This window comes from Pseudophryne corroboree (assembly GCF_028390025.1).
Source record: "Pseudophryne corroboree isolate aPseCor3 chromosome 3 unlocalized genomic scaffold, aPseCor3.hap2 SUPER_3_unloc_86, whole genome shotgun sequence".
Lineage (NCBI taxonomy): Eukaryota > Metazoa > Chordata > Amphibia > Anura > Myobatrachidae > Pseudophryne > Pseudophryne corroboree.
The window spans coordinates 281791-307346 of record NW_026967581.1 but is presented as its reverse complement, the minus strand read 5'-3'; the positions used below and the strand labels follow the sequence as shown (position 1 = coordinate 307346).

The 25556-nt window shown below is 46.7% G+C and overlaps 1 protein-coding gene across 1 annotated transcript; it reads left to right on the top strand.

The window, feature by feature from the left end:
* Nucleotides 1–1113: 1113 nt before the first annotated feature.
* LOC134984841 (oocyte zinc finger protein XlCOF22-like) lies at nt 1114–24207 on the top strand. Its single transcript, XM_063950312.1, has 6 exons — nt 1114–1195; nt 2626–2657; nt 6406–6484; nt 6608–6709; nt 6866–7549; nt 20538–24207. The coding sequence occupies exons 3-6, from the start codon at nt 6451–6453 to the stop codon at nt 22016–22018; spliced, it is 2301 nt and encodes a 766-aa protein (XP_063806382.1). The 5' UTR covers nt 1114–1195; nt 2626–2657; nt 6406–6450; the 3' UTR covers nt 22019–24207.
* The last annotated feature ends 1349 nt before the right edge of the window (nt 24208–25556 follow it).

Sequence of the window (25556 nt, the reverse complement as noted above, 5' to 3'; positions counted from 1 at the left end):
ATACTATGACAACATAGGCTGCTCCCGCTGTATACTATGACAGCTCACGATGCTACCCCTGTATATTATGACAACACATGCCACTCCTTCTGTATAGAAAGACATTACATGCCGCTCACCCTATATAATAATAGTAACAAGACACCACAGGCACTTACCCCTGTATAAAAGAGCAACACAGGCTGCTCCCCCTGTGTAGTAGGATGTCATAATCCACTACCCCTGTATCGGAGGATGCCCCAGGTCGCTCCCCCTGTAGTGTAGTACAACACATAGCGCTCCACTGTATAGTACAATGCCATTATATGTATAGAATAACGGTAGCGGCGGGGTCTGCTCCACCTGTATTACAGTAACGGCGGGGTCTGATACACCTGTATTACGGTAACGGCGGGGTCTGATACACCTGTATTACGGTAACGGCGGGGTCTGCTCCACCTGTATTACAGTAACGGCGGGGTCTGCTCCACCTGTATTACAGTAACGGCGGGGTCTGATACACCTGTATTACGGTAACGGCGGGGTCTGCCCCACCTGTATTACAGTAACGGTGGGGTCTGCTCCACCTGTATTACAGTAACGGCGGGGTCTGCTCCACCTGTATTACAGTAACGGCGGGGTCTGCGCCACCTGTATTACGGTAATAGGACACTATAGTGTCAGCCACCTGTACAGGGATAATGCAGCACCAGAGGCTGCTCCAGCTGCACTATAACAAGGCACCAGAGGCTGCTCCCCCTGTAGTACAGAACCTGACACCAGAGCTGCTCAGCCTATAGAATAATAATAATAATAATAATATCATTACCTGCTGCCAGACACAGCAATGGCTGCTCTCTGCTCCTGCTGCCTTGTGGGAATGATAGAAGGAAGGCGGAGCTCAGACCAGGGGAAAATGGCCGCCGCTCCTGACGTCACTACACGGCCAGGGAACCTATTGCTGCTGCCGGACTGGTCTACAAGAAAATGGCCGCCGGCCTCCTGCACTGAGGACATGTGTGGTAATAGTCATTACAGAGGGCGGGGCTGTGGGAGTGGTGTACGAGGGGAGGGGCCAGTAACCTGTAAGCAGCTTTTGCCAATCATGCCCTACTTCCTGCCTGTGCGTTCCACCTGACTTCCGGACTGTGCGTTCCACATGCAGGAAGTGAGTTTTCATCGACTGCTGCAGCCTCCCAGTGTCCGTGGAAATCAGGTAATGGCGTCTTACTATGCAGGGGGAGCAGCATGTGGTGTCCAGATATTATTATAATACAGGGGGAGCAGCCTGTGGTGTCCTGTTATTATTATACAGGGGAGCAGCGCGTGGTGTTCTGTTATTAATACTATACAGGGGGAGCAGCCTGTGTTGTCCTGTTGTTGTTATTATTATACAGTGGGAGCAGCCTATGGTGTCCTGTTATTATTATACAGAGTGAGCGGCCTGTGTTGTCCTGTTGTTGTTATTATTATACAGGGGGAGCAGCCTGTGGTGTCCTATTATTATTATACAGGGGGAGCAGCATGTGGTGTCCTGTTTTTATTATTTTACAGGAGGAGCAGCCTGTGGTGTCCTGTTATTATTATTATTGTTATACAGGAGGAGCAGCCTGTGGTGTCCTGTTATTATTAGTGTTATACAGGTGGAGCAGGTTTTTGTGTACAGTTATTATTATACAGGGACACCAGCTTGTGGTGTCCTGGTATTATTATTATGTGTTGGGAGTGGTGGTGATGTCCTACAATACAGGAGGAATGGTCTGATGTGTCCTGCTTTTAAAGACATCTGTTATTATTTTTATACTGGGGTGCAGCCTTTAGTGTCATTATTATTATTATTATTAATTTTATTATATGTAATTGTGAGGATTGAAAATATTGCTCAGTATGAAGCAAATGTATATCAGACTCCTGGGAACGTCACTGTGACATCACTTATATCTATAGTAATAATACAGGGACATGACTGGGGAGGTGAGGGAACTGGGAGTGTCACATTGACATCACTTATATCTATAGTAATAATACAGGGACATGACTGGTGAGGTGAGGGGAACTGGGAGCGTCACAGTGATATCACTTATATCTATAGTAATAATACAGGGGCATGACTGGGGAGGTGAGGGGAACTGGGAGTGTCACAGTGACGTCACTTATATCTATAGTAATAATACAGGGACATGACTGGTGAGGTGAGGGGAACTGGGAATGTCACAGTGACATCACATATCTATAGTAATAATACAGGGACATGACTGGTGAGGTGAGGGGAACTGGGACCGTCACAGTGACATCACTTATTTCTATAGTAATAATACAGGGACATGACTGGTGAGGTGAGGGGAACTGGCAGTGTCACAGTGACATCACATATCTATAGTAATAATACAGGAACATGACTGGGGAGGTGAGGGGAACTGGGAGTGTCACAGTGACATCACATATCTATAGTAATGTAACCCCTCTTTTACCTGGGGGTACAGTGTATATGTGCAACGTGCCTCCACCAAAGCTATTTAGAGCCCAATACTCTAATTGCTTAAGAAATACCCTACCCCTGTAGTGGTCGCCTATAACATTAGTATGTGATGTAACCAGATAGGACTATGCACATTTACCTATCGTACCTTTCCTTTGTGATTTCAGGCTCTTCCACAGATACGGAGACAGTTCCACCGGTAAGTATACTAGTTTTAGATGTAAGAAGTTATAGGCCACCCTATACAGTTATATCATATAATACTCAAACCATGAACCGTTCTAATAATATAACCCACCTATACATAATAATATACCCCACCTATACATAATAATATACCCCACCTATACACAATAATATACCCCACCTATACATAATAATATACCCCACCTATACATAATAATATACCCCACCTATACATAATAATATACCCCACCTATACATTATAATATACTCCACCTATACATAATATTATACTCCACCTATACATAATAATATACTCCACCTATACATAATATTATACTCCACCTATACATAATAATATACTCCATCTATACATAATATTATACTCCACCTATACATAATAATATACTCCACCTATACATAATAATATACCCCACCTATACATAATATTATACTCCACCAATACATAATAATATACTCCACCTATACATAATAATATACCCCACCTATACATAATAATATACCCCACCTATACATAATAATATACCCCACCTATACATAAGGTAATGCATGCAATACAGAACATACGATTCCATAAGAAAGTTGTGGGGCTGTGTTTGAAAAACCACCCGGGTTCTCTTACTATAATCGTGCACGGTTGGGGCCCTTTCGTGTCTGTGTATAAGAAGTACTCTGGGTTATATGGGTATCCACTTGGAGCAATTGTCCTCACGATTGTTGAGCAATCCCTACTTCACGGCAATGAATAGCATGGTTTCCATGGAAGATCTAATTGTAGCGCTCCTAGACAACCTGAAACAGGAAGGTAGTACGTGGAGCTGTCCACCCTGGAATCCCTGACACCCGTGGTCTACTCGTTACATATAGTGGGGTGATGATCTGTGTTACCTGTCCCAGTATAAGCATAGCCCCACTGTAGATCCGTGGGTGTGGCTCCAGAACATACAGAAGTCCCGGTTATTGGCACCTGTCTCTGATAGGTGGGGGGTGCTTAGTCTTCCTAGTGTACCATTTCCAAGTTTAGGTGACCCTGCGCCCTCTCCGAGCTGCTTTCATCATTATACACCACCGCACTCTTTATGACTGCTACCCGGCTGGTCATTATCTAATGGATATGGAGTCTCTAGAGGTGCTATTTGTACTCCTCAGATCCACCGATTCTGCTGGTCCCTGTGCTACTGTGCTGGCGGCTGGTACTTTAATAGTTAAAGGATGATAGGGGAGTATGCAGATTAGCAGGATTTATAGGGGGATATCCTGCACTTACAATGATAGTGTGCCCGGTATGGACCTCCCCCCGACTCCACCTCCTCCAGCAACCGGGCTCTTCCCGCGGGTTGGATGGGATGAGGGACTCTTGGGGGGGGAAACTGTCTGCTACTGCTGGACTCCTGGTAGCTGCTGCCCGCACTGCGGTCTCCTCCCATGTACTAGCCTGCCCCGCCAGCACTCCGCCTCCCAGCACTCTCCGTGACAACCAGGCACCGGGACGTCCCTGCTCGGCGTCCACCAGGGGAAATTAATAGAGCGCTTCTCACCCGCAGCGGGAGACATCCAATTCCTTTCCCCCACAGGGGCTCTCTCACTCGCAGGGAACCGCCTTCCTGTAATCTCCCTCGTCTCAGCCGCCAGCCTTTTTCTCTCCCCTTAGTCACCCCACCAACAAAACCGCCGCTACACGCGCCCAGCCACCTCTCTCAGCACACGGGACCTCTGGAAGCTTCTCCATGATCTCCCCCGCACACTGCGCGCTAACCAGAGTCCCCTCACCTTCAGCAGGCACAGAATAATAACATGCATAAACACACTATACATTATTGGATCACTAGAAAGATCCAAGTTATTATCACATATATGGTATACATCAGTTGGCAGCATCTCTATTACCTTATAGATCTACACATTCATTAATTGATTTGCCCCCTCATAGTGTACTCACTAGAGTACTACAGTAATAATACAGGGACATGACTGGGGAGGTGAGGGGATCTGAAAGTGTCACAATAACGTCACTTATATCTATAGTAATAATACAGGGACATGACTGGGGTCTGAGGAGACTTGGGAGTACAGTAACACCGGGGGATGTGTCTGGGTGATGACTGGAGAGGTGACTGCTGGGAATGGGACATTATACAGTAACACCAGGTGACGTGTCTTGGTGATGACTGGAGAGGTGACTGCTGGGAATGGGACATTGGCCCTCATTCCGAGTTGATCGGTCGCAAGGCGAATTTAGCAGAGTTAAACACGCTAAGCCTACGCCTACTGGGAGTGAATCTTAGCTTCTTAAAATTGCGACCGATGTATTCGCAATATTGCGATTACAAACTACTTAGCAGTTTCTGAGTAACTTCAACCTTACTCTGCCTGTGCGATCAGTTCAGTGCTTGTCGTTCCTGGTTTGACGTCATAAACACACCCAGCGTTCGCCCAGACACTCCCCCATTTCTCCGGCCACTCCTGCGTTTTTTCCGGAAACGGTAGCGTTTTCAGCCACACGCCCATAAAACGCTGTGTTTCCGCCCAGTAACACCCATTTCCTGTCAATCACACTACGATCGCCGGAGCAAAGAAAAAGCCGTGAGTAAAAATCCTTTCTGCATAGCAAAATTACTTGGCGCAGTCGCAGTGCGAACATTGCGCATGCGTACTAAGCGGATTTTCATTGCGATGCGATGAAAAAGAACGAGCGAACGACTCGGAATGAGGGCCATTATACAGTAACACTGGGGGATGTGTCTGGGCGATGACTGGAGAGGTGACTGCTGGGAATGGGGCATTATACAGTAACACCGGGGGACGTGTTTGGGTGATGACTGGAGAGGTGACTGCTGGGAATGGGTCATTATACAGTAACACCAGGGGACGTATCTGGGTGATGACTGGAGAGGTGACTGCTGGGAATGGGACATTATACAGTAACACCAGGGGATGTGTCTGGGTGATGACTGGAGAGGTGACTGCTGGGAATGGGACATTATACAGTAACACCAGGGGATGTGTCTGGGTGGTGACTGGAGAGGTGACTGCTGGGAATGGGACATTATACAGTAACACCACGGGATGTGTCTGGGTGATGACTGGAGAGGTGACTGCTGGGAATGGGACATTATACAGTAACACCAGGGGATGTGTCTGGGTGATGACTGGAGAGGTGACTGCTGGGAATGGGACATTATACAGTAACACCAGGGGATGTGTCTGGGTGGTGACTGGAGAGGTGACTGCTGGGAATGGGACATTATACAGTACCACCAGGGGATGTGTCTGGGTGATGACTGGAGAGGTGACTGCTGGGAATGGGACATTATACAGTAACACCAGGGGATGTGTCTGGGTGATGACTGGAGAGGTGACTGCTGGGAATGGGACATTATACAGTAACACCAGGGGATGTGTCTGGGTGATGACTGGAGAGGTGACTGCTGGGAATGGGACATTATACAGTAACACCAGGGGATGTGTCTGGGTGATGACTGGAGAGGTGACTGCTGGGAATTGGACATTATACAGTAACACCAGGGGACGTGTCTGGGTGATGACTGGAGAGGTGACTGCTGGGAATGGGACATTATACAGTAACACCAGGGGATGTGTCTGGGTGATGACTGGAGAGGTGACTGCTGGGAATGGGACATTATACAGTAACAGCAGGGGATGTGTCTGGGTGATGAATGTATCACTGTGTGTGTCAGGTTACTATAAGGTGTCAGGATGTCACTGTCTATGTCTCCATGCAGGAGGGGGAGTATAAAGAGGAACACAGGGGTCTGTACAAGGACGTGATGATGGAGAATCACCGGCCCCTCACATCACTGGGTAAGAGGAGACTGTCATGTATTGTACAGGGGAAAGCAGGTATGGGGGCCCGCTATATAGACACATCATCTGATAATCACATATATATATATACTGTACTCAGTCACTGTGTGTCTCCTACAGATGGGCCCAGTAACAGAGATACCCCAGAGAGATGTCCCCGTCCTCTGAATTCCCAGGATTGTACAGAGGAGAATCACAGGATCCCACAGGAGGATCAGGTAGGTGGGATTTAGGGTCTCCCCAATATACCAAAGTGACTGTCACTATATGATCTGTAGAGAAGCTGTGTGTGTCTTATACACTGATATTCTACTGTTTCACCTCAATTTAATCAAACAAAATGCAAATGCCATTGTATTTTTTGGGTTACTTAGGTAGAACGTCTTTCTCGTATAAAGGCAGAAGATAAAAGGAGAGAAGAAGAGACGTATGTGACTGATATAAAGGCAGAAGATATAGAGGGAGAAGAAGAGACGTATGTGACTGATATAAAGGCAGAAGATAAAAGGAGAGAAGAAGAGACGTATGTGACTGATATAAAGGCAGAAGATATAGAGGAAGAAGAAGAGACGTATGTGACTGATATGAAGGCAGAAGATACAGAGAGAGAAGAAGAGACGTATGTGACTGATATAAAGGCAGAAGATATAGAGGGAGAAGAAGAGACGAATGTGACTGATATGAAGGCAGAAGATATAGAGGGAGAAGAAGAGACGTATGTGACTGATATAAAGGCAGAAGATATAGAGGGAGAAGAAGAGACGTATGTGACTGATATAAAGGCAGAAGATATAGAGGGAGAAGAAGAGACATATGTGACTGATATAAAGGCAGAAGATACAGAGGGAGAAGAAGAGACGTATGTGACTGATATAAAGACTGAAGATATAGAGGAAGAAGAAGAGAAGTATGTGACTGATATAAAGGCAGAAGATCTAGAGGGAGAAGAAGAGACGTATGTGACTGATATGAAGGCAGAAGATACAGAGGGAGAAGAAGAGACGTATGTGAGGGGTGATCAGCAGTGTAAAGAGGAGGAGATCCCTACAGATATCAGCACAGGTGAGTAATAAACACTTATTACAGAAAAGAATCACATATTCTCCTTGCTCAGTCACTACAACAATCTCTTATCCTACACCCTCCTCTGTCAGTACAGACTAATGAGGGATATGTATTTGCCCAGTAGGGGAGTCAGGAGCCATCAGCCCCTATTATACTTTTGCTCTCCCCCTCACATCATGTCACTGTGTGTTACCAGCCCAGAGATCTGACCAGTCTCCTCCACACACTCTCTGGTGTATCTCATACATCAGGAGCCATCAGCCCCTATTATACTCCTGCTCTCCCCCTCACATCATGTCACTTTGTTACCAGCCCAGAGATCTGACCAGTCTCCTCCCCACACTCTCTGGTGTATCTCATACATCAGCAGCCATCATCCCCTATTATACTCCTGCGTTCCCCCTCACATCATGTCACTGTGTGTTACCAGCCCAGAGATCTGACCAGTCTCCTCCCCACACTCTCTGGTGTATCTCATACATCAGGAGCCATCAGCCCCTATTATACTCCTGCTCTCCCCCTCACATCATGTCACCGTGTGTTACCAGCCCAGAGATCTGACCAGTCTCCTCCCCACACTCTCTGGTGTATCTCATGCATCAGGAACCATCAGCCCCTATTATACTCCTACTCTCCCCTCACATCATGTCACTGTGTGTTACCAGCCCAGATATCTGACCAGTCTCCTCCCCACACTCTCTGGTGTATCTCATACATCAGGAGCCATCAGCCCCTATTATACTCCTGCTCTCCCCCTCACATCATGTCACTGTGTGTTACCAGCCCAGAGATCTGACCAGTCTCCTCCTCACACTCTCTGGTGTATATCATACATCAGGAGCCATCAGCCCCTATTATACTCCTGCTCTCCCCCTCACATCATGTCACCGTGTGTTACCAGCCCAGAGATCTGACCAGTCTCCTCCCCACACTCTCTGGTGTATCTCATACATCAGGAGCCATCAGCCCCTATTATACTCCTGCTCTCCCCCTCACATCATGTCACTGTGTTACCAGCCCAGAGATCTGACCAGTCTCCTCCCCACACTCTCTGGTGTATCTCATACATCAGGAGCCATCAGCCCCTATTATACTCCTGCTCTCCCCCTCACATCATGTCACTGTGTTACCAGCCCAGAGATCTGACCAGTCTCCTCCCCACACTCTCTGGCGTATCTCATACATCAGGAGCCATCAGCCCCTATTATACTCCTGCTCTCCCCCTCACATCATGTCACTGTGTGTTACCAGCCCAGAGATCTGACCAGTCTCCTCCCCACACTCTCTGGTGTATCTCATACATCAGTAGCCATCAGCCCCTATTATACTCCTGCTCTCCCCCTCACATCATGTCACTGTGTGTTACAAGCCCAGTTGGTTACTGGTCTCTTCAGGCGTCATAAAAACCATGGTGGCGGAAATGTCATCCCAGCTCGCTGGTAATAATCAAAAGACACAACAACTAAACTCTTGCCCATTTTGGCTTCCAGGGGGAATTTCTCACAGGAATCCAGGCCTTGTACTCGAGCCCTTCCGCCAGAGTATCTGTAAATGGAGTGCAGTCGGACCCTCTAGTTATCTCCAATGGTACCAGACAGGGCTGCCCACTCTCGCCTCTGATCTTTGCCTTAGTTATAGAGCCATTAGCAGCCCGCATTCGAGCCTCGCCCGACATCGGTGGGCTGAGGGTGGGGGGTTCTACTTACAAAATATCTCTGTTTGCAGACGATGTCCTCCTATCGCTTTCCTCGCCACACACCTCTTTGCCGAACCTTTTTGACCTCCTCTTTGAATATGGCCAAGTCTCGGGGTACAAAGTTAACTGGTCCAAAACGGAAGCTCTCCCCTTCCACATCCCCCCTCCCCGATTATCCCACATGCAAAGCAACTTTAAATTCACCTGGTGCGCTTCTAAAATTCGTTATCTGGGGATCTTTATTACACGCCGCTACGGAGACTTATATAAGGAAAACTTTTCGCCACTGCTCAGAAACCTTAAAGCCGACCTCCATAAATGGCAATCACTAATTATCTCCTGGCTGGGTCGCATTGTAGCTCTGAAAATGAACATTGTCCCCCGCCTGCTTTATCTGTTTCAGACACTACCAGTGAAGGTTCCGGACTCTGTCTTAGCACACGTCCACTCATGGTTGCTCCGCTTTGTGTGGAGAAACAAGGTGCCTAGGATAGGCTTCTCAACTCTGCGCAAACCAGTGCAGGAAGGAGGTAGAGGCTTTCCAGATATCCATCTATACTATTTGGCCTCCCATCTCAGCCAGGCGGTGACCTGGTTTGCCCCTACACAGGCTTTACGCTGGCTTCAGCTGGAGACGGCGCTTAGCCACATCCCATCTTTGTCATCCCTACTCCTATCCCCTTTTAGAACTAGATCTCCCCACCTACAACTGCACCCGGTGCTAGATTTCACCTGTCAGATCTGGGACTACTGCACACGACGCTTTCACTTACTGTCATCTCCCTCGGCGCTTACCCCCTTATGGGACAACCCTTCTTTCGCACCGGGTCAGTCACTGACCCGCTCGCGTCCATGGGTGGAACGGAACCTCCGCTTTGCCCTGGACGTGCTCTCCGAGGGAACTTGTGCTCCTCTATCGGATATCATGACGAAATTTGACTTCCCGGAGGCGAACCCTTTCACCTATTTCCAGCTGAGACACTTTGTCTCATCTTTATCAAACTCGTCCCCGTTCCAACCTCTCATCACGCTGGAGTCCTACTGTTATCACAAACCACTCGAACGTGGAATCATCTCTCTGCTGTATTCCCTTCTCCAGACTCGGGACCAGAAGACGACCCCGGCCTTCGTTCTCCAGTGGGAACGGGATCTAGGTCCGGTGCCTGATGGCTATGATTGGTCGGATATCTTCACTGCGGTCGCGAAGTCCTCTATCTCAACCCTGGTAAAGGAAAACGCATATAAAATCTTATACAGGTGGTATCTTGTCCCCTCAAGACTCCACAAAATGTTTCCCTCCTCATCACCCATGTGCTGGAGAGAATGCGGGGAACATGGCTCTTTCCTCCACATATGGTGGACGTGCCCTAAAATCACAATATTCTGGGACGCAGTCGCACGCCTGTTGAGTGCAGTACTCCAGATTAAGGTACAAAAAGACCCTTGGTCCTTCCTGCTAGGCCTCCCCATTACTAACGCGCCCCCAAACTCCGGTAAACTACTGACACAGATCCTAAACGCGGCTAGGTGCTCAATTGCCCTTCAATGGAAACAGAGGGAGCCCCCCCCCTATTAAACAGGTCATCAACAAAGTATGGTATCTCGCAAGCATGGAAAAAATCACTGCATACCTCCATAATAGATCTTTCCAGTTTCTCCTGAATTGGGAATTATGGTTCGACTCACAGGCTCCCGCAAGTGGATTACAATCCCCCGGGAGCTCGATGGCTCTCCTGCTCTGAATTCGGTGATCTCCTACCCTGACGAGTAGTTACAAGCTTGCCCTTAAATTTGACCTTTTCGTGTCCCTCAGGTAGCACTTTCCCTTTTTATACTAACGCCCTATACGAGGTCAGCGGATCAAGGAGGCGCACTGGCGGCCCCCCCCAACCCTGGGTCTCCCCCCCCCCCCCCCCCCTATTCTATTCCCATCCCGTCTTGTCCCGTTCCCCTTTCTCTCTCTTCATGCTCTCTCTTTCTCTCTTTAGACTTCTTCTTTCTAATGCCATAGTTAAGTGTGTAACTTCCGGTTCCCATCCGACAGTAGGGTCTCTATTCACCCAGAGGTATAATCCATAACTGTTTCTCGTTTTAACAAATGTATGATTAATGGCTCATATGTTATCTTATTCTTCTTATTTACCTCCTCTCTTTCTTATCGCAAGCTGGGAACCGCATAATCTTTGTTCCAAGGTTATATCTCTGTTTTTGGTTGTATATTGTTACACGACAACAGCTCACCCCACGTGTGGTGGGGAGCTGTGGTGATATTTATAACCTAAAAATTAAAATAAACAATTAAAAAAAAAAAAAAAAGACACAACAACTGCAGCAGGCTGTAGCAGACCTAAAGTCCCTTTGGAAGACGCTGCAGTACAGCATTCATTTCTCTTACGTCCTAGAGGATGCTGGGTTTCCATTTAGTACCATGGGGTATAGACGGGTCCACTAGGAGCCAAGGGCACTTTAAGAAATTAATAGTGTGGGCTGGCTCCTCCCTCTATGCCCCTCCTACCAGACTCAGTTTAGAAAATGTGCCCGGAGAAGCTGGTCACAGATAGGAGAGCTCCTGAGGAGTTTTTCTGTTTATTATTTTACAGGTAGGCTGGGTGTCACCAGCATGACTGCTTCGTGGGACTTAGGGGGGAGAACGGCCCAACTTCCTGATGCGTTAATGGTCCCGTTACTCCGCTGACCGGACACTGAGCTCCTGAGGGTCCTACTCGCAATCCCCACGGCGAGCGTACAGACCCGCAGCACGCCGCCACCCCTAACAGAGCCAGAAGTAAGAAGAGTGGTGAGTATAACACTGGCGTCCCGGCTAGTGGTTCACCAGCACAGATGGCGGCACATGGGTAGGAGCGCAGCGCTGCAAGGTGGCGGCTCCAGGCTTTCAGTACACACTGAGGTGTGATCACACTGAGGGGCGAGCTGATAGTCACAATACCCAGGACACTGGCAGATACAGCCTTACAGGGGTCTTACCCATCGTGTAAGCATAAAAAGTACCTCAGGCCAGTATAAAATGCGGGAAGACCGTGCGCCATTAAGGGAGCGTTTTTTTCCCAGTAGTACTACAGGTACCAGCGGGCCCGTTTTTCACCCGCATGCTGGTACTTGTGGTTCTCCAAGTACCAGCTTGCGGGGGAGGCTTGCTGGGACTTGTAGTACTACTGGAAAAAAACATCTTTTTATTATCACAAAAGGCTATCAGCCCCCCATCCGCAGCCCATTGGATGGGGGGGACAGCCTCGGGCTTCACCCCTGGCCCTTGGGTGGCTGGGGGGGGGGGACCCCTTGATTGAAGGGGTCCCCACTTCCCCAGGGTACCCCGGCCAGGGGTGACTAGTTGGATATTTGATGCCACGGCCGCAGGGCACGGCATAAAAGTGACCCCCGGCTGTGGCATTATCTGTCCAGCTAGTGGAGCCCGATGCTGGTGTTAAAAATACGGGGGACCCCTACTCTTTTTGTCCCCCGTATTTTTGGCACCAGCACCAGGCGCAGAGCCCGGTGCTGGTTTTAAAAATACGGGGGATCCCTGGCCAATTTTTCCCCGGATTTTTAGAACCAGGACCAGCTCGATGAGCCCGAGGCTGGTTATGCTTTGGAGGGGGGACCCCACGCCATTTTTTTTTCTGGGTTTTTCCCGGTTTTTACCGTTTTTTAAAATCGCGGCAAAATCCGCCAAATCGGCCGATTTTCGCCCGCGATTCTGGCGAATCCGTTTTTCATTGAATATGGTGAATTCCGGCAGGCACCTGCCGGAATTCACCTGGCGAATTGAGTCGGAAAAAAAAACGGCGAAAAATTGCCGCGATTCACCGTGAATTGCATATACCCCATAGTGTGTTTTGTAGATAATATTCCCCTAAATAATGTCTGCGAGTATGTATAGTGTAAATGCTTCGTGGACATGGGGATTCCTCTTTGCATAATACGAAGGGTCAGACAAAGGTTGAACGATGGTGTTTAGTATCAATCTGCAGAGTATTTTATTAGAAACATTCCGGTGTTGGTTAGGAAGAGATTGTTTGCTCCTGCGTATAGTTATGTATAAAAGTAGTTTACAGACATTTACTGTATTTGCAGTTCATTATCCATGCGGCAGGAATCCTGAGGATACCTCCCACCTGAGCAGTTGGAAATAGTCACAGCCCACCTGTTCGAATCCACCTATGACCTTTTGTTATAATGCAGAGACACATTCCTGTGTCCAATGGACAATGAGATTGTAGGGACCATTGTATTGTACTGTAGGGTGTGTATATAAAGGCCACAGTTCCCTGACCGGTCAGTACTCTCTCTCATCAACGATCATCTGCTTGATATCGGAGGTCTGGGTCCGGGTTGCACATGCGAGTATTCCCACGTATGGTATGTTCTCTGTAGCCACTTTGTTACCTTTTGTGTATGCCATTCATTCTCACTCTGTGTACTTGTGTTTACGATCGTTCGCTATTGTTTATATTTGTTTCATGTTATTCTGTTTAGTTATTAATGTTAGGTCTGTAGTGTATAAGCTGTAACTGTTTTTCTCTGACGTCCTAGTGGATGCTGGGAACTCCGAAAGGACCATGGGGAATAGCGGCTCCGCAGGAGACTGGGCACAATTAAAAGAAAGCTTTTAGACTACCTGGTGTGCACTGGCTTCTCCCACTATGACCCTCCTCCAAGCCTCAGTTAGATTTTCGTGCCCGGCCGAGCTGGATGCACACTAGGGGCTCTCCTGAGCTCCTAGAAAGAAAGTATATTTTAGGTTTTTTATTTTACAGTGAGACCTGCTGGCAACAGGCTCACTGCAACGAGGGATTAAGGGGAGAAGAAGCGAACCTACCTGCTTGCAGCTAGCTTGGGCTTCTTAGGCTACTGGACACCATTAGCTCCAGAGGGATCGACCGCAGGACCCGTCCTTGATGTTCGGTCCCGGAGCCGCGCCGCCGTCCCCCTTACAGAGCCAGAAGCAAGAAGAGGTCCGGAAAATCAGCGGCAGAAGACTTCAGTCTTCACCAAGGTAGCCAAAGTAGCCATTGCTCCTCATGCACACCTCACACTCCGGTCACTGGTGGGTGCAGGGTGCTGGGGGGGGGCGACCTGAGCAGCAATAAAAACACCTTGGATGGCTAAATAATCACAATATATAGCCCCAGAGGCTATATATGTGATAATTACCCCTGCCAGAATCCATAAAAAAGCGGGAGAAAAGTCAGCCGAAAAAGGGGCGGAGCTATCTCCCTCAGCACACTGGCGCCATTTATCCCTCACAGCTCCGCTGGAAGGAAGCTCCCTGGCTCTCCCCTGCAGTCTGCACTACAGAAGGGTAAAAAAGAGAGGGGGGGCACTAAATTTAGGCGCAGTATAAAGATTATAGCAGCTATAGGGGATATAATTCAGTTAGTCCCTGTATTATATAGCGCTCTGGTGTGTGCTGGCATACTCTCTCTCTCTGTCTCCCCAAAGGGCTTTGTGGGGTCCTGTCCTCTGTTAGACCATTCCCTGTGTGTGTGCGGTGTGTCGGTACGGCTGTGTCGACATGTTTAATGAGGAACATTATGTGGAGGCGGAGCAGTTGCCTATAAATGTGATGTCACCCCCTGCGGGGCAGACACCTGAGTGGATGGACTTATGGAAGTAATTACGTGCAAGTGTAGACTCCTTACATAAAAAATTTGACGACATGCCAAATGCGGGACAGCCAGCTTCTCAGCTCGTGCCTGCCCAGGCGTCTCAAAGGCCATCAGGGGCTCTAAAGCGTCCGCTACCTCAGATGGCAGACACAGATGTCGACACGGATACTGATACCAGTGTCGACAATGAAGAGTCAAATTTAATGTCCACTAGGGCCATTCGTTGCATGATTGAGGCAATGAAAGAGGTATTACACATTTCTGATATAAACCCAGGTACCACAAAAAAGGGTATTATGTTTGGGGAGAAGAAACTACCAGTAGTTTTTCCCTCATCTGAGGAATTAAATGAAGTGTAAAGAAGCGTGGGCTTCCCCCGATAAAAAATTGGTAATTTCTAAAAAGTTACTAATGGCGTACCCTTTCCCGCCAGAGGATAGGTCACGTTGGGAAACACCCCCTAGGGTGGATAAAGCGCTCACACGTTTGCCAAAAAAGATGGCACTACCATCTCCGGATACGGCCACCCTGAAGGAGCCTGCTGATAGAAAGCAGGAGGCGATCCTGAAGTCTGTATATACACACTCAGGCATTATACTTAGACCAGCTATTGCTTCGGCATGGATGTGCAGCGCTTCAGCTGCGTGGTCAGATTCCCTGTCGGAAAATATTGACACCCTAGACAGGGACACTATTCTGCTAACCATAGAGCATATAAAAGACTCAGTCTTATACATGAGAGATGCACAGAGGGAGATCTGCCGGCTGGCATCTAAGATAAGTGCATTGTGCATTGTCCATTTCTGCTAGGAGAGGCTTATGGACTCGGCAGTGGACAGGGGATGCAGATTCGAAAAGGCACATGGAAGTTTTGCCTTATAAGGGTGAGGAGTTATTCGGGGATGGTCTCTCGGACCTAGTTTCCACAGCAACAGCTGGGAAGTCAGCATTTTTGCCCCATGTTCCCTCACAGCCTAAGAAAGTGCCGTATTATCAGGTACAGTCCTTTCGACCCCAGAAAAACAGGCGGGGAAAAGGAGGGTCCTTTTTGTCCAGAGGCAGAGGTAGGGGAAAAAGGCTGCAACAAACAGCAGGTTCCCAGGAACAAAAGTCCTCCCCCGCTTCTACCAAGTCCACCGCATGACGGTGTGGCTCCACAGGCGGAGCCAGGTACGGTGGGGGGCCGCCACAAAAATTTCAGCGATCAGTGGGCTCGCTCACAGGTGGATCCCTGGATCCTCCAAGTCGTATCTCAGGGGTACAAGCTGGAATTCGAGGCGTCTCCCCCCCGCCGTTTCCACAAATCTGCCTTGCCGATTACTCCCTCAGGCAGGGAGGCTGTGCTAGCGGCAATTCACAAGCTGTATTCCCAGCAGGTGATAGTCAAGGTGCCCCTACTTCAACAAGGACGGGGTTACTATTCCACACTGTTTGTGGTACTGAAACCGGACGGTTCGGTGAGACACATTTTATATTTAAAATCCTTGAACACATACATAAAAAAATTCAAGTTCAAGATGGAATCGCTCAGGGCGGTAATTGCAAGCCTGGACGAGGGGGATTACATGGTATCTCTGGACATCAAGGATGCTTACCTGCTTGTCCCCATTTACCATCCTCACCAGGAGTACCTCAGATTTGCCATTACCAATTCCAGACGCTGCCGTTTGGACTGTCCACGGCACCGAGGGTGTTTACCAAGGTAATAGCGGAAATGATGATACTCCTTCGAAAAAAGGGAGTTTTAATTATCCCGTACTTGGACGATCTCCTTATAAAGGCGAGGTCCAAGGAGCAGTTGTTGGTCGGGGTAGCACTATCTCGGGAAGTGCTACAACAGCACGGATGGATTCTAAACATTCCAAAGTCACAGCTGGTTCCTACCACATGCCTACTGTTCCTGGGGATGGTTCTGGACACAGAACAGAAGAAAGTGTTTCTCCCGATGGAGAAGGCCAAGGAGCTGTCATCTCTAGTCAGAGACCTCCTGAAACCAAAACAGGTATCGGTGCATCACTGCACACGAGTCCTGGGAAAAATGGTAGCTTCCTACAAAGCAATTCCATTCGGCAGGTTCCATGCAAGAACCTTTCAGTGGGACCTCTTGGACAAGTGGCCAGGATCGCATCTTCAGATGCATCGGCTGATAACCCTGTCTCCAAGGACCAGGGTATCTCTGCTGTGGTGGCTGCAGACGGCTCATCTTATAGAGGGCCGCAGATTCGGCATACAGGACTGGGTCCTGGTGACCACAGATGCCAGCCTACGAGGCTGGGGGGCAGTCACACAGGGAAGAAATATCCAAGGACTTTGGTCAAGTCAGGAGTCGTCCCTACACATAAATATTCTGGAACTGAGGGCCATTTACAATGCCCTAAGTCAGGCAAGGCCCCTGCTTCAAACCCAGCCGGCTCTGATCCAATCAGACAACATCACGGCAGTCGCCCATGTAAACCGACAGGGCGGCACAAGAAGCAGGATGGCGATGGCAGAAGCCACAAAGATTCTCCGATGGGCGGAAAATCACGTCTTAGCACTGTCAGCAGTGTTCATTCCAGGAGTGGACAACTGGGAAGCAGATTTCCTCAGCAGACACGACCTACACCCGGGAGAGTGGGGACTTCATCCAGAAGTCTTCCAACTGATGGTAAACTGTTGGGAAAGGCCGCAGGTGGACATGATGATATTGCGCAAGGTCAAGGAACCCTCAGGCGATAGCTGTGGACGCCCTAGTGACACCGTGGGTGTACCAGTCGGTTTATGTGTTCCCTCCTCTGCCTCTCATACCAAAGGTACTGAGAATAATAAGACGACGAGGAGTAAGAACGATACTCGTGGTTCCGGATTGGCCAAGAAGAGCTTGGTACCCAGAACTTCAAGAAATGATATCAGAGGACCCATGGCCTCTACCGCTCAGACAGGATCTGCTACAGCAGTGGACCTGTCTGTTCCAAGACTTACCGCGGCTGCGTTTGACGGCATGGCGGTTGAATACCGTATCCTAAAGGAAAAGGTCATTCCTACGCTGAAGGCCCCAACAGAGGAATTTCACCTGGGTCGATTTCTGCACTTTCTACAGTAAGGAGTGACTATGGGCCTAAAATTGGGTTCCATTAAGGTCCAGATCTCGGCTCTGTCGATTTTCTTCCAGAAAGAACTGGCTTCACTGCCTGAAGTTCAGACATTTGTAAAGGGAGTACTGCATATTCAGCCCCCTTTTGTGCCTCCAGTGGCACCTTGGGATCTCAACGTGGTGTTGAGTTTTCTAAAATCACATTGGTTTGAGCCACTTAAAACCGTGGATCTAAAATATCTCACGTGGAAAGTGGTCATGTTATTGGCCTTGGCTTCGGCCAGGCGTGTGTCAGAATTGGCGGCTTTGTCATGTAAAAGCCCTTATCTGATTTTCCATATGGATAGGGCAGAATTGAGGACTCGTCCCCAGTTTCTCCCTAAGGTGGTATCAGCTTTTCACTTGAACCAACCTATTGTGGTGCCTGCGGCTACTCGGGACTTGGAGGATTCCAAGTTGCTGGACGTAGTCCGGGCCCTAAAAATCGATGTTTCCAGGACAGCTGGAGTCAGGAAAACTGACTCGCTATTTATCCTGCATGTACCCAACAAGCTGGGTGCTCCTGCTTCGAAGCACTCTATTGCTTGCTGGATCTGTAGCACGATTCAGCTTGCACATTCTGTGGCTGGACAGCCACATCCTAAATAAGTAAAAGCCCATTCCACGGGGAAAGTGAGCTCATCTTGGGTGGCTGCCCGAGGGGTCTCGGCTTTGCAACTTTGCCGAGCTGCTACTAGGTCAGGGGCAAACACGTTTGCTAAATCCTACAAATTTGATACCCTGGCTGAGGAGGACCTTGAGTTCTCTCATTCGGTGCTGCAGAGTCATCCGCACTCTCCCGCCCGTTTGGGAGCTTTGGTATAATCCCCATGGTCCTTTCGGAGTTTCCAGCATCCACTAAGACGTCAGAGAAAATAAGATTTTACTCACCGGTAAATCTATTTTTCGTAGTCCGTAGTGGATGCTGGGCGCCCATCCCAAGTGCGGATTGTCTGCAATACTTGTATATAGTTATTGTTAACTAAAGGGTTATTGTTGAGCCATCTGTTACGAGGCTCCGTTAATATTTCATACTGTTAACTGGGTATAATATCACGAGTTATACGGTGTGATTGGTGTGGTTGGTATGAGACTTACCCGGGATTCAAAATCCTTCCTTATTGTGTCAGCTCTTCAGGGCACAGTATCCTAACTGAGGTCTGGAGGAGGGTCATAGTGGGAGGAGTCAGTGCACACCAGGTAGTTCTAAAGCTTTCTTTAGATGTGCCCAGTTTCCTGCGGAGCCGCTATTCCCCACGGCCCTTACGGAGTCCCAGCATCCACTACGGACTACGAGAAATAGATTTACCGGTGAGTAAAATCTTATTTTTATTACTTTATTCAGCTCTTTATACACTTAACTTTGTGTTTAATATTTCAACGATTTATCTTACATACTTTACTGTACTTAATAAAGGTTATATATTATTTATTAGTGCGCAAACAGGACAGCACTTTCTCTTCTATGGTGTTTTATTATAGCAATGTCCATGTCACCTCTAGTAATCCCACATGAGCGCCTACGTCACCTCTAGTAATCCCACATAAGCATCCATGTCACCTCCTAGTAATCCCAGATGAGCGTCCATGTCACCTCTAGTAATCCCACATGAGCGCCCACGTCACCTCTAGCAATCCCACATGAGCGTCCGTGTCACCTCTAGTAATCCCAAATGAGCGTCCATGTCACCTCTAATAATCCCCCATGTCACCTCCTAGTAATCCCCCAAAAGCATCCATGTCACCTCTAGTAATCCCACATGAGCGTCCATGTCACCTCTAATAATCCCACATGAGAGTCTGTGTCACCTCTAGTAATACCACATGAGCGTCCATGTCCCCTCTAGTAATCCCACATGAGCGCCAATGTCCCCTCTAGTAATCCCACATGAGCGCCAATGTCCCCTCTAGTTATCCCACATGAGCGTCCGTGTCACCTCTAGTAATCCCACATGAGCGCCCACGTCACCTCTAGTAATCCCACATGAGCGCCCACGTCACCTCTAGTAATCCCACATGAGCGTCCGTGTCCCCTCTAATAATCCCACATGAGCGTCCGTGTCACCTCTAGTAATCCCACATGAGCGCCCACGTCACCTCTAGTAATCCCACATGAGCGCCCACGTCACCTCTAGTAATCCCATATGAGCGTCCGTGTCACCTCTAGTAATCCCATATGAGCGTCCGTGTCACCTCTAGTAATCCCATATGAGCGTCTGTGTCACCTCTAGTAATCCCATATGAGCGTCCGTGTCACCTCTAGTAATCCCATATGAGCGTCCGTGTCACATCTAGTAATCCGACTTGAGCGTCCGTGTTACCTCTAGTAATCTAACTTGAGCGTCCATGTCACCTCTAGTAATCCCACTTGAGCCGTCAGTGTTGATCAAGCTCCAGTCTAAGCATCCTAGTTTTTTGTTTTTTAATAAACATAAAAGCACTGATTACAGGTAAAAAAAAAAAAGTGGCAGTTATAGAATTATATATTGTATCCTGTTACATCCTGGGTCTTGTCTGCTCGTTTTATATATTAATGTATTTTATTTCCAGCAGATGGACCCACAAGCAGGAATATCTCAGAAGGACATCTAATGTTATCCCTGGATTGTGAAATAACAGATAACGACAGTAGACAGGATTCTCCAGGAGATAACCTCATTATCCCAATTATACATCCAGCTCTATCAACTGATCCCCCTGATCCTGGGAAATCTTCTCCTGATCACTCTGATATTGGTGCATCTATTACAGCTCTGAGATTAGATACAGAGTTTCCCTGTTCTACAGATGCCAAATGTTTTACACAGAACACAAACCGTATTACTCATCAGCCAGCTAAGGCAGGTGAGAGGCTATTTCCATGTTCTGAGTGTGGGAAATGTTTTACATATAAATCAGATCTTGTTACACATCAGAGACGTCACACTGGTGAGAAGCCATTTCCATGTTCTGAGTGTGGGAAATTTTTTACAAGTAAATCAAATCTTGTTGCACATCAGAGACGTCACACAGGTGAGAAGCCGTATTCCTGTTCTGAGTGTGGGAAATGTTTTGCACAGAAATCTGATCTTTTTAAACATCAGAGAAGTCACACAGGTGAGAAGCCGTATTCCTGTTCTGAGTGTGGGAAATGTTTTGCATCGAAATCATATCTTGTTACACATCAGAGAAGTCACACAGGTGAGAAGCCGTATTCCTGTTCTGAGTGTATGAAATGTTTTCCACAGAAATCAGATCTTATTACACATCAGAGAAGTCACACTGGTGAGAAGCCATTTCCATGTTCTGAGTGTGGGACATTTTTTGCATCGAAATCAAATCTTGTTACACATCAGAGAAGTCACACAGGTGAGAAGCCGTATTCCTGTTCTGAGTGTGGGAAATGTTTTGCACATAAATCGTCTCTTTTTAAACATCAGAGAAGTCACACAGGTGAGAAGCCGTATTCCTGTTCTGAGTGTGGGAAATTTTTTGCATCGCAATCAATTCTTGTTACACATCAGAGAAGTCACACAGGTGAGAAGCCGTATTCCTGTTCTGAGTGTGGGAAATGTTTTGCATCAAAATCAAATCTTGCTGCACATCAGAAAAGTCACACAGATGAGAAGCCGTATTCCTGTTCTGAGTGTGGGAAATGTTTTGTATCGAAACCAAATCTTGTTACACATCAGAGAAGTCACACAGGTGAGCAGCCATATTCCTGTTCTGAGTGTGGGAAATGTTTTGCACACAAATCATCTTTTGTTAGTCATCAGAGAAGTCACACAGGTGAAAAGCCGTATTCCTGTTCTGTGTGTGGGAAATGTTTTCCACAGAAATCGGCTCTTGTTACACATCAGAGAAGTCACACAGGTGAGAAGCCGTATTCCTGTTCTGAGTGTGGGAAATGTTTTAGACAGAAATCACATCTTGTTACACATCAGAGAAGTCATACAGGTGAGAAGCCATTTTCATGCTGTGAGAGAAATATATATGTTGAACATATTAGACATTACCCAAGCACGGAACCATTTAAATCTTCTGGAGTATAATTATCACTGTCATGCAATGTTCCTCAAGGGTCAATCCTATCTCCTATCTTCATGCAATATACAGTCTGGTCCATATATATTGGGACATCGACACAATTCTCATATTTTGAGCTCTATACACCACCACAATGGATTTGAAATTAAACAAACAAGATGTGCTTTAACTGCAGACTTTCCGCTTTAATTTGAGGGTATATACATCAAAATCAGGTGAACGGTGTAGGAATTAAAATGGTTTTTATATGTGCCTCCCACTTTTTAAGGGACCAAAAGTAATGGTACAAACTAAACAATCCTAAATCAAATATTGTAAATCAGATCAGTGCGATCGTCCAGATCAACAAAAAATACTTTACTACTTAATGTGGTCGCAGCCCGGATCAGTGTTTCGTGAATTGAGCTTTGACATATTTTCCAAGGGCGATCTGATTACCATCTCCTAGATGAAGACCTGGATACAATATCCATACTGATATGCAAATATTTATCTGGTACGCATATAAATTTTGTGTGATAACTGAATTTAATCCCACATACGGAAATATACTACGCTATATAACGATTCTTTGTGTCTCCTAGCAGCATTTAGATCCCAGTAGTAACCTGGACTAAAGAATGGGGGACTGATACGCCATGTGTCAAGCCGTAATCCGTACGCTATAATATTCTTGCGTGTGACAAAACTAGTGATAAGCGGATTCGGTTTTACTCTGTTCTCAAAACGGCATCTTATTGGCTTACAGATGTCATGTGTTTTGTATAGCCAATAAGATTCTGTTTTGAGATCCGAGTAAAACCGAATCCGCTCATCACTAGACAAAACTGATTGAAAAATACTACACCATAGTCGCTCTCTTGTTTCTTCCTTTGATTCCAAAATCCTAAATCAAACTTTTACTTTTTAATATTTTGTTGCAAATCCTTTTGTCAGTTACAGCCTGAAGTCTGGAACGCATAGACATCACCAGACGCTGGGTTTCATCCCTGGTGATGCTATGCCAGGCCTCTACTGCAACTGTCTTCAGTTCTTGCTTGTTCTTGGGGCATTTTCTCTTCCGTTTTGTCTTCATCAAGTGAAATGCATGCTCAATCGGATTCAGGTCAGGTGATTGACTTGGCCATTGCATAACATTCCACTTATTTGCCTTAAACGCTTTGGTTGCTTTCGCAGTATGCGTCGGGTCATTGTCCATCTGCACTGTGAAGCGCCTTCCAGTGAGTTCTGAAGCATTAGACTGTATATGAGCAGATAAAATTTCCCAAAACACTTCAGCATTCATCCTGCTGCTTTTATCAGCAGTCACATTATCAATAAATACAAGGGAACCAGTTCCATTGGCATCCATACATGCCCACGCCATGACACTTCCACCACCATGCTTCACTGATGAGCTGGTAGGTTTTGGATCATGAGCAGTTCCTTTCCTTCTCCATACTCTTTTCTTCCCATCACTCTGATACAAGTTGATATTTGTCTCATCTGTCCATAGGATGTTCCAGAACTGTAAAGGCTTTTTTAGATGTTGTTTGCAAACTCTAATCTGGTCTTCCTGTTTTATTGCTCACCAATGGTTTACATCTTGTGGTGAACCCTCTATATTCACTCTTGTGAAGTCTTCTCTTGATTGTTGAGTTTGACACATATACACCTATCTCCTGGAGAGTGTTATTGATCTGGGCAACTGTTGTGATGGGGTTCGTGCTATTTAGTACACTAGTAGTGTACTAAATAGCATGAACAGCTTGTAACGTAGAGTGGCAAGTTTAATCTTTCTATGTATAATGGAGAGAAATAAAAGCTCCTCCCTACGTTCCTGGATGCCAAATCACTGTCCTTAGTATCTCTGTACAGTTTTTTCTATTAGAGTACTAATTAGCAGGAACAGCTTATAATGTACAACACAGATTCTCTAACGCCGACGATCTACAGTACTGTGTTGCTCGAACAGTTAGTTGCGTCAGAATACACTAATTTATATCTACTGTTATGTCTATACGTGCTCATTACCTGCAGATTTACCCCGATTTGTGTGAAACCTGTGTGCACCCTTCTGTTGAATGTTTTACAATGGATTACACAAAAAAAATAATAAAGTGAATGTCATTGGAACACAAAAAAAATTGACACTTTGGGAATCGAACCCGGTACTCAGCGTGGCAGACCGGAGCCTTCATCGCTAGCCCACAGCACTGCATGGAGGATTGTCAAGTTCATGTGTAAAAGTACTGCAAAAAGCGATTCCTCCCCATTGGTGTTTGTTTATGCCATTAGGGGACTCGGACACTCATTTTGTGCACTGTACATACTGTAAAGTCAATGAGCTACATTATTCCTTTCACACATTAGTTGTGTCTGCATACACAAGTGTTTTAACGCGTTCATTTGCGTCTATAAACTATACACACAGGGATTTGGCATCCAGAAACTTAGGGAGGAGCTTTTATCTCTCCCCATTATACTTAATATTACGGGATTTGGACACTCGCATATCCCTAACATCAATAGACCATACTGTATCTGTAACACGTTCATTTGCATCTGTATATGCTGTACTATTTGCACCTTTACTGTATATACTGTTATATACTTTATGACATACTGTAGCATAATGTAGAGTAATGAGATGCACCAGTAAAGTAGTTCTTACGCTGTAGTTCAGTATTGTATTTTAATGGAGACCACACGCTTGGGCATTAGTGATTTAAAAAAGCGACATCTGGTGGATGATCTTAGGTATTACACTCAAAGGTAACGCCAAACGCTCTGTGTGCCTTCCTACGACTAGGCGCGCCTCCTTGCGCCCAGGTACGCTGCGTATGCCTAATCGCGACTAATGCCTCAGCCAGCCAAGATAACGGAGGACCCGTCTGTATATTTAGTTCCTAAATAATATATCCCAAATGCTTAGGTCTTTTTTCTGCTGTTTATTTTGTATCTTGTGCTTTGTATAAATGTGAATGTCTAATACCAGTTTCCACAATCTGTATTGCTGCACGACAATATGGCGGCCATTGGAACGTGTTTTCACTTCTAGTTTACCTAACTTGTTGCAGACACTCATCTTGATAAGGAGTGCTGAGTGTTTTCTGATACAAGATCCTATCCATATATACCCTGTATATTACCATGTGCATTAGAGTCACCCGGGTTCCATCTGCGGTGGTTTGTTGTATGTTACAACTATATGGTGCGGATACTCCCCTGTATGATTTCATAATAAAAGCTTTTGTCTGCATCTAATTATTACATTAAAGCTTTTATTTTTATTCTGTTTTATATTCCCGTCTGAGTAATTACGCCATAATGTCTAATCTCGGAGTGGACCCCAGAAGATGTAAAGAAACCGTGTAAGTGTTCCATCATTGTGTTTCGTGTAAGCATACAGGTAAGTGATGGCACGGTGGTCACTGACCGTCACATTCAGGTGGTATAATGGAAGTGGGACTGTCTGGGCTTATTCTAGTCTACTCCAGAAATAAAAAAACTCAGCCTTTATCCTGCTTAAAAAAATTACAAAGCCCATAAATCAAGCTTGGT

Coding starts and splice junctions, on each gene's coding strand:
- LOC134984841 (XM_063950312.1), top strand. CDS start 6,451: ATGATGGAGAATCACCGGCCCCTCACATCACTGG. Junction 6,485..6,607: donor CCGGCCCCTCACATCACTGG/GTAAGAGGAGAC, acceptor TGTCTCCTACAG/ATGGGCCCAGTAACAGAGAT. Junction 7,550..20,537: donor CCCTACAGATATCAGCACAG/GTGAGTAATAAA, acceptor TTTTATTTCCAG/CAGATGGACCCACAAGCAGG.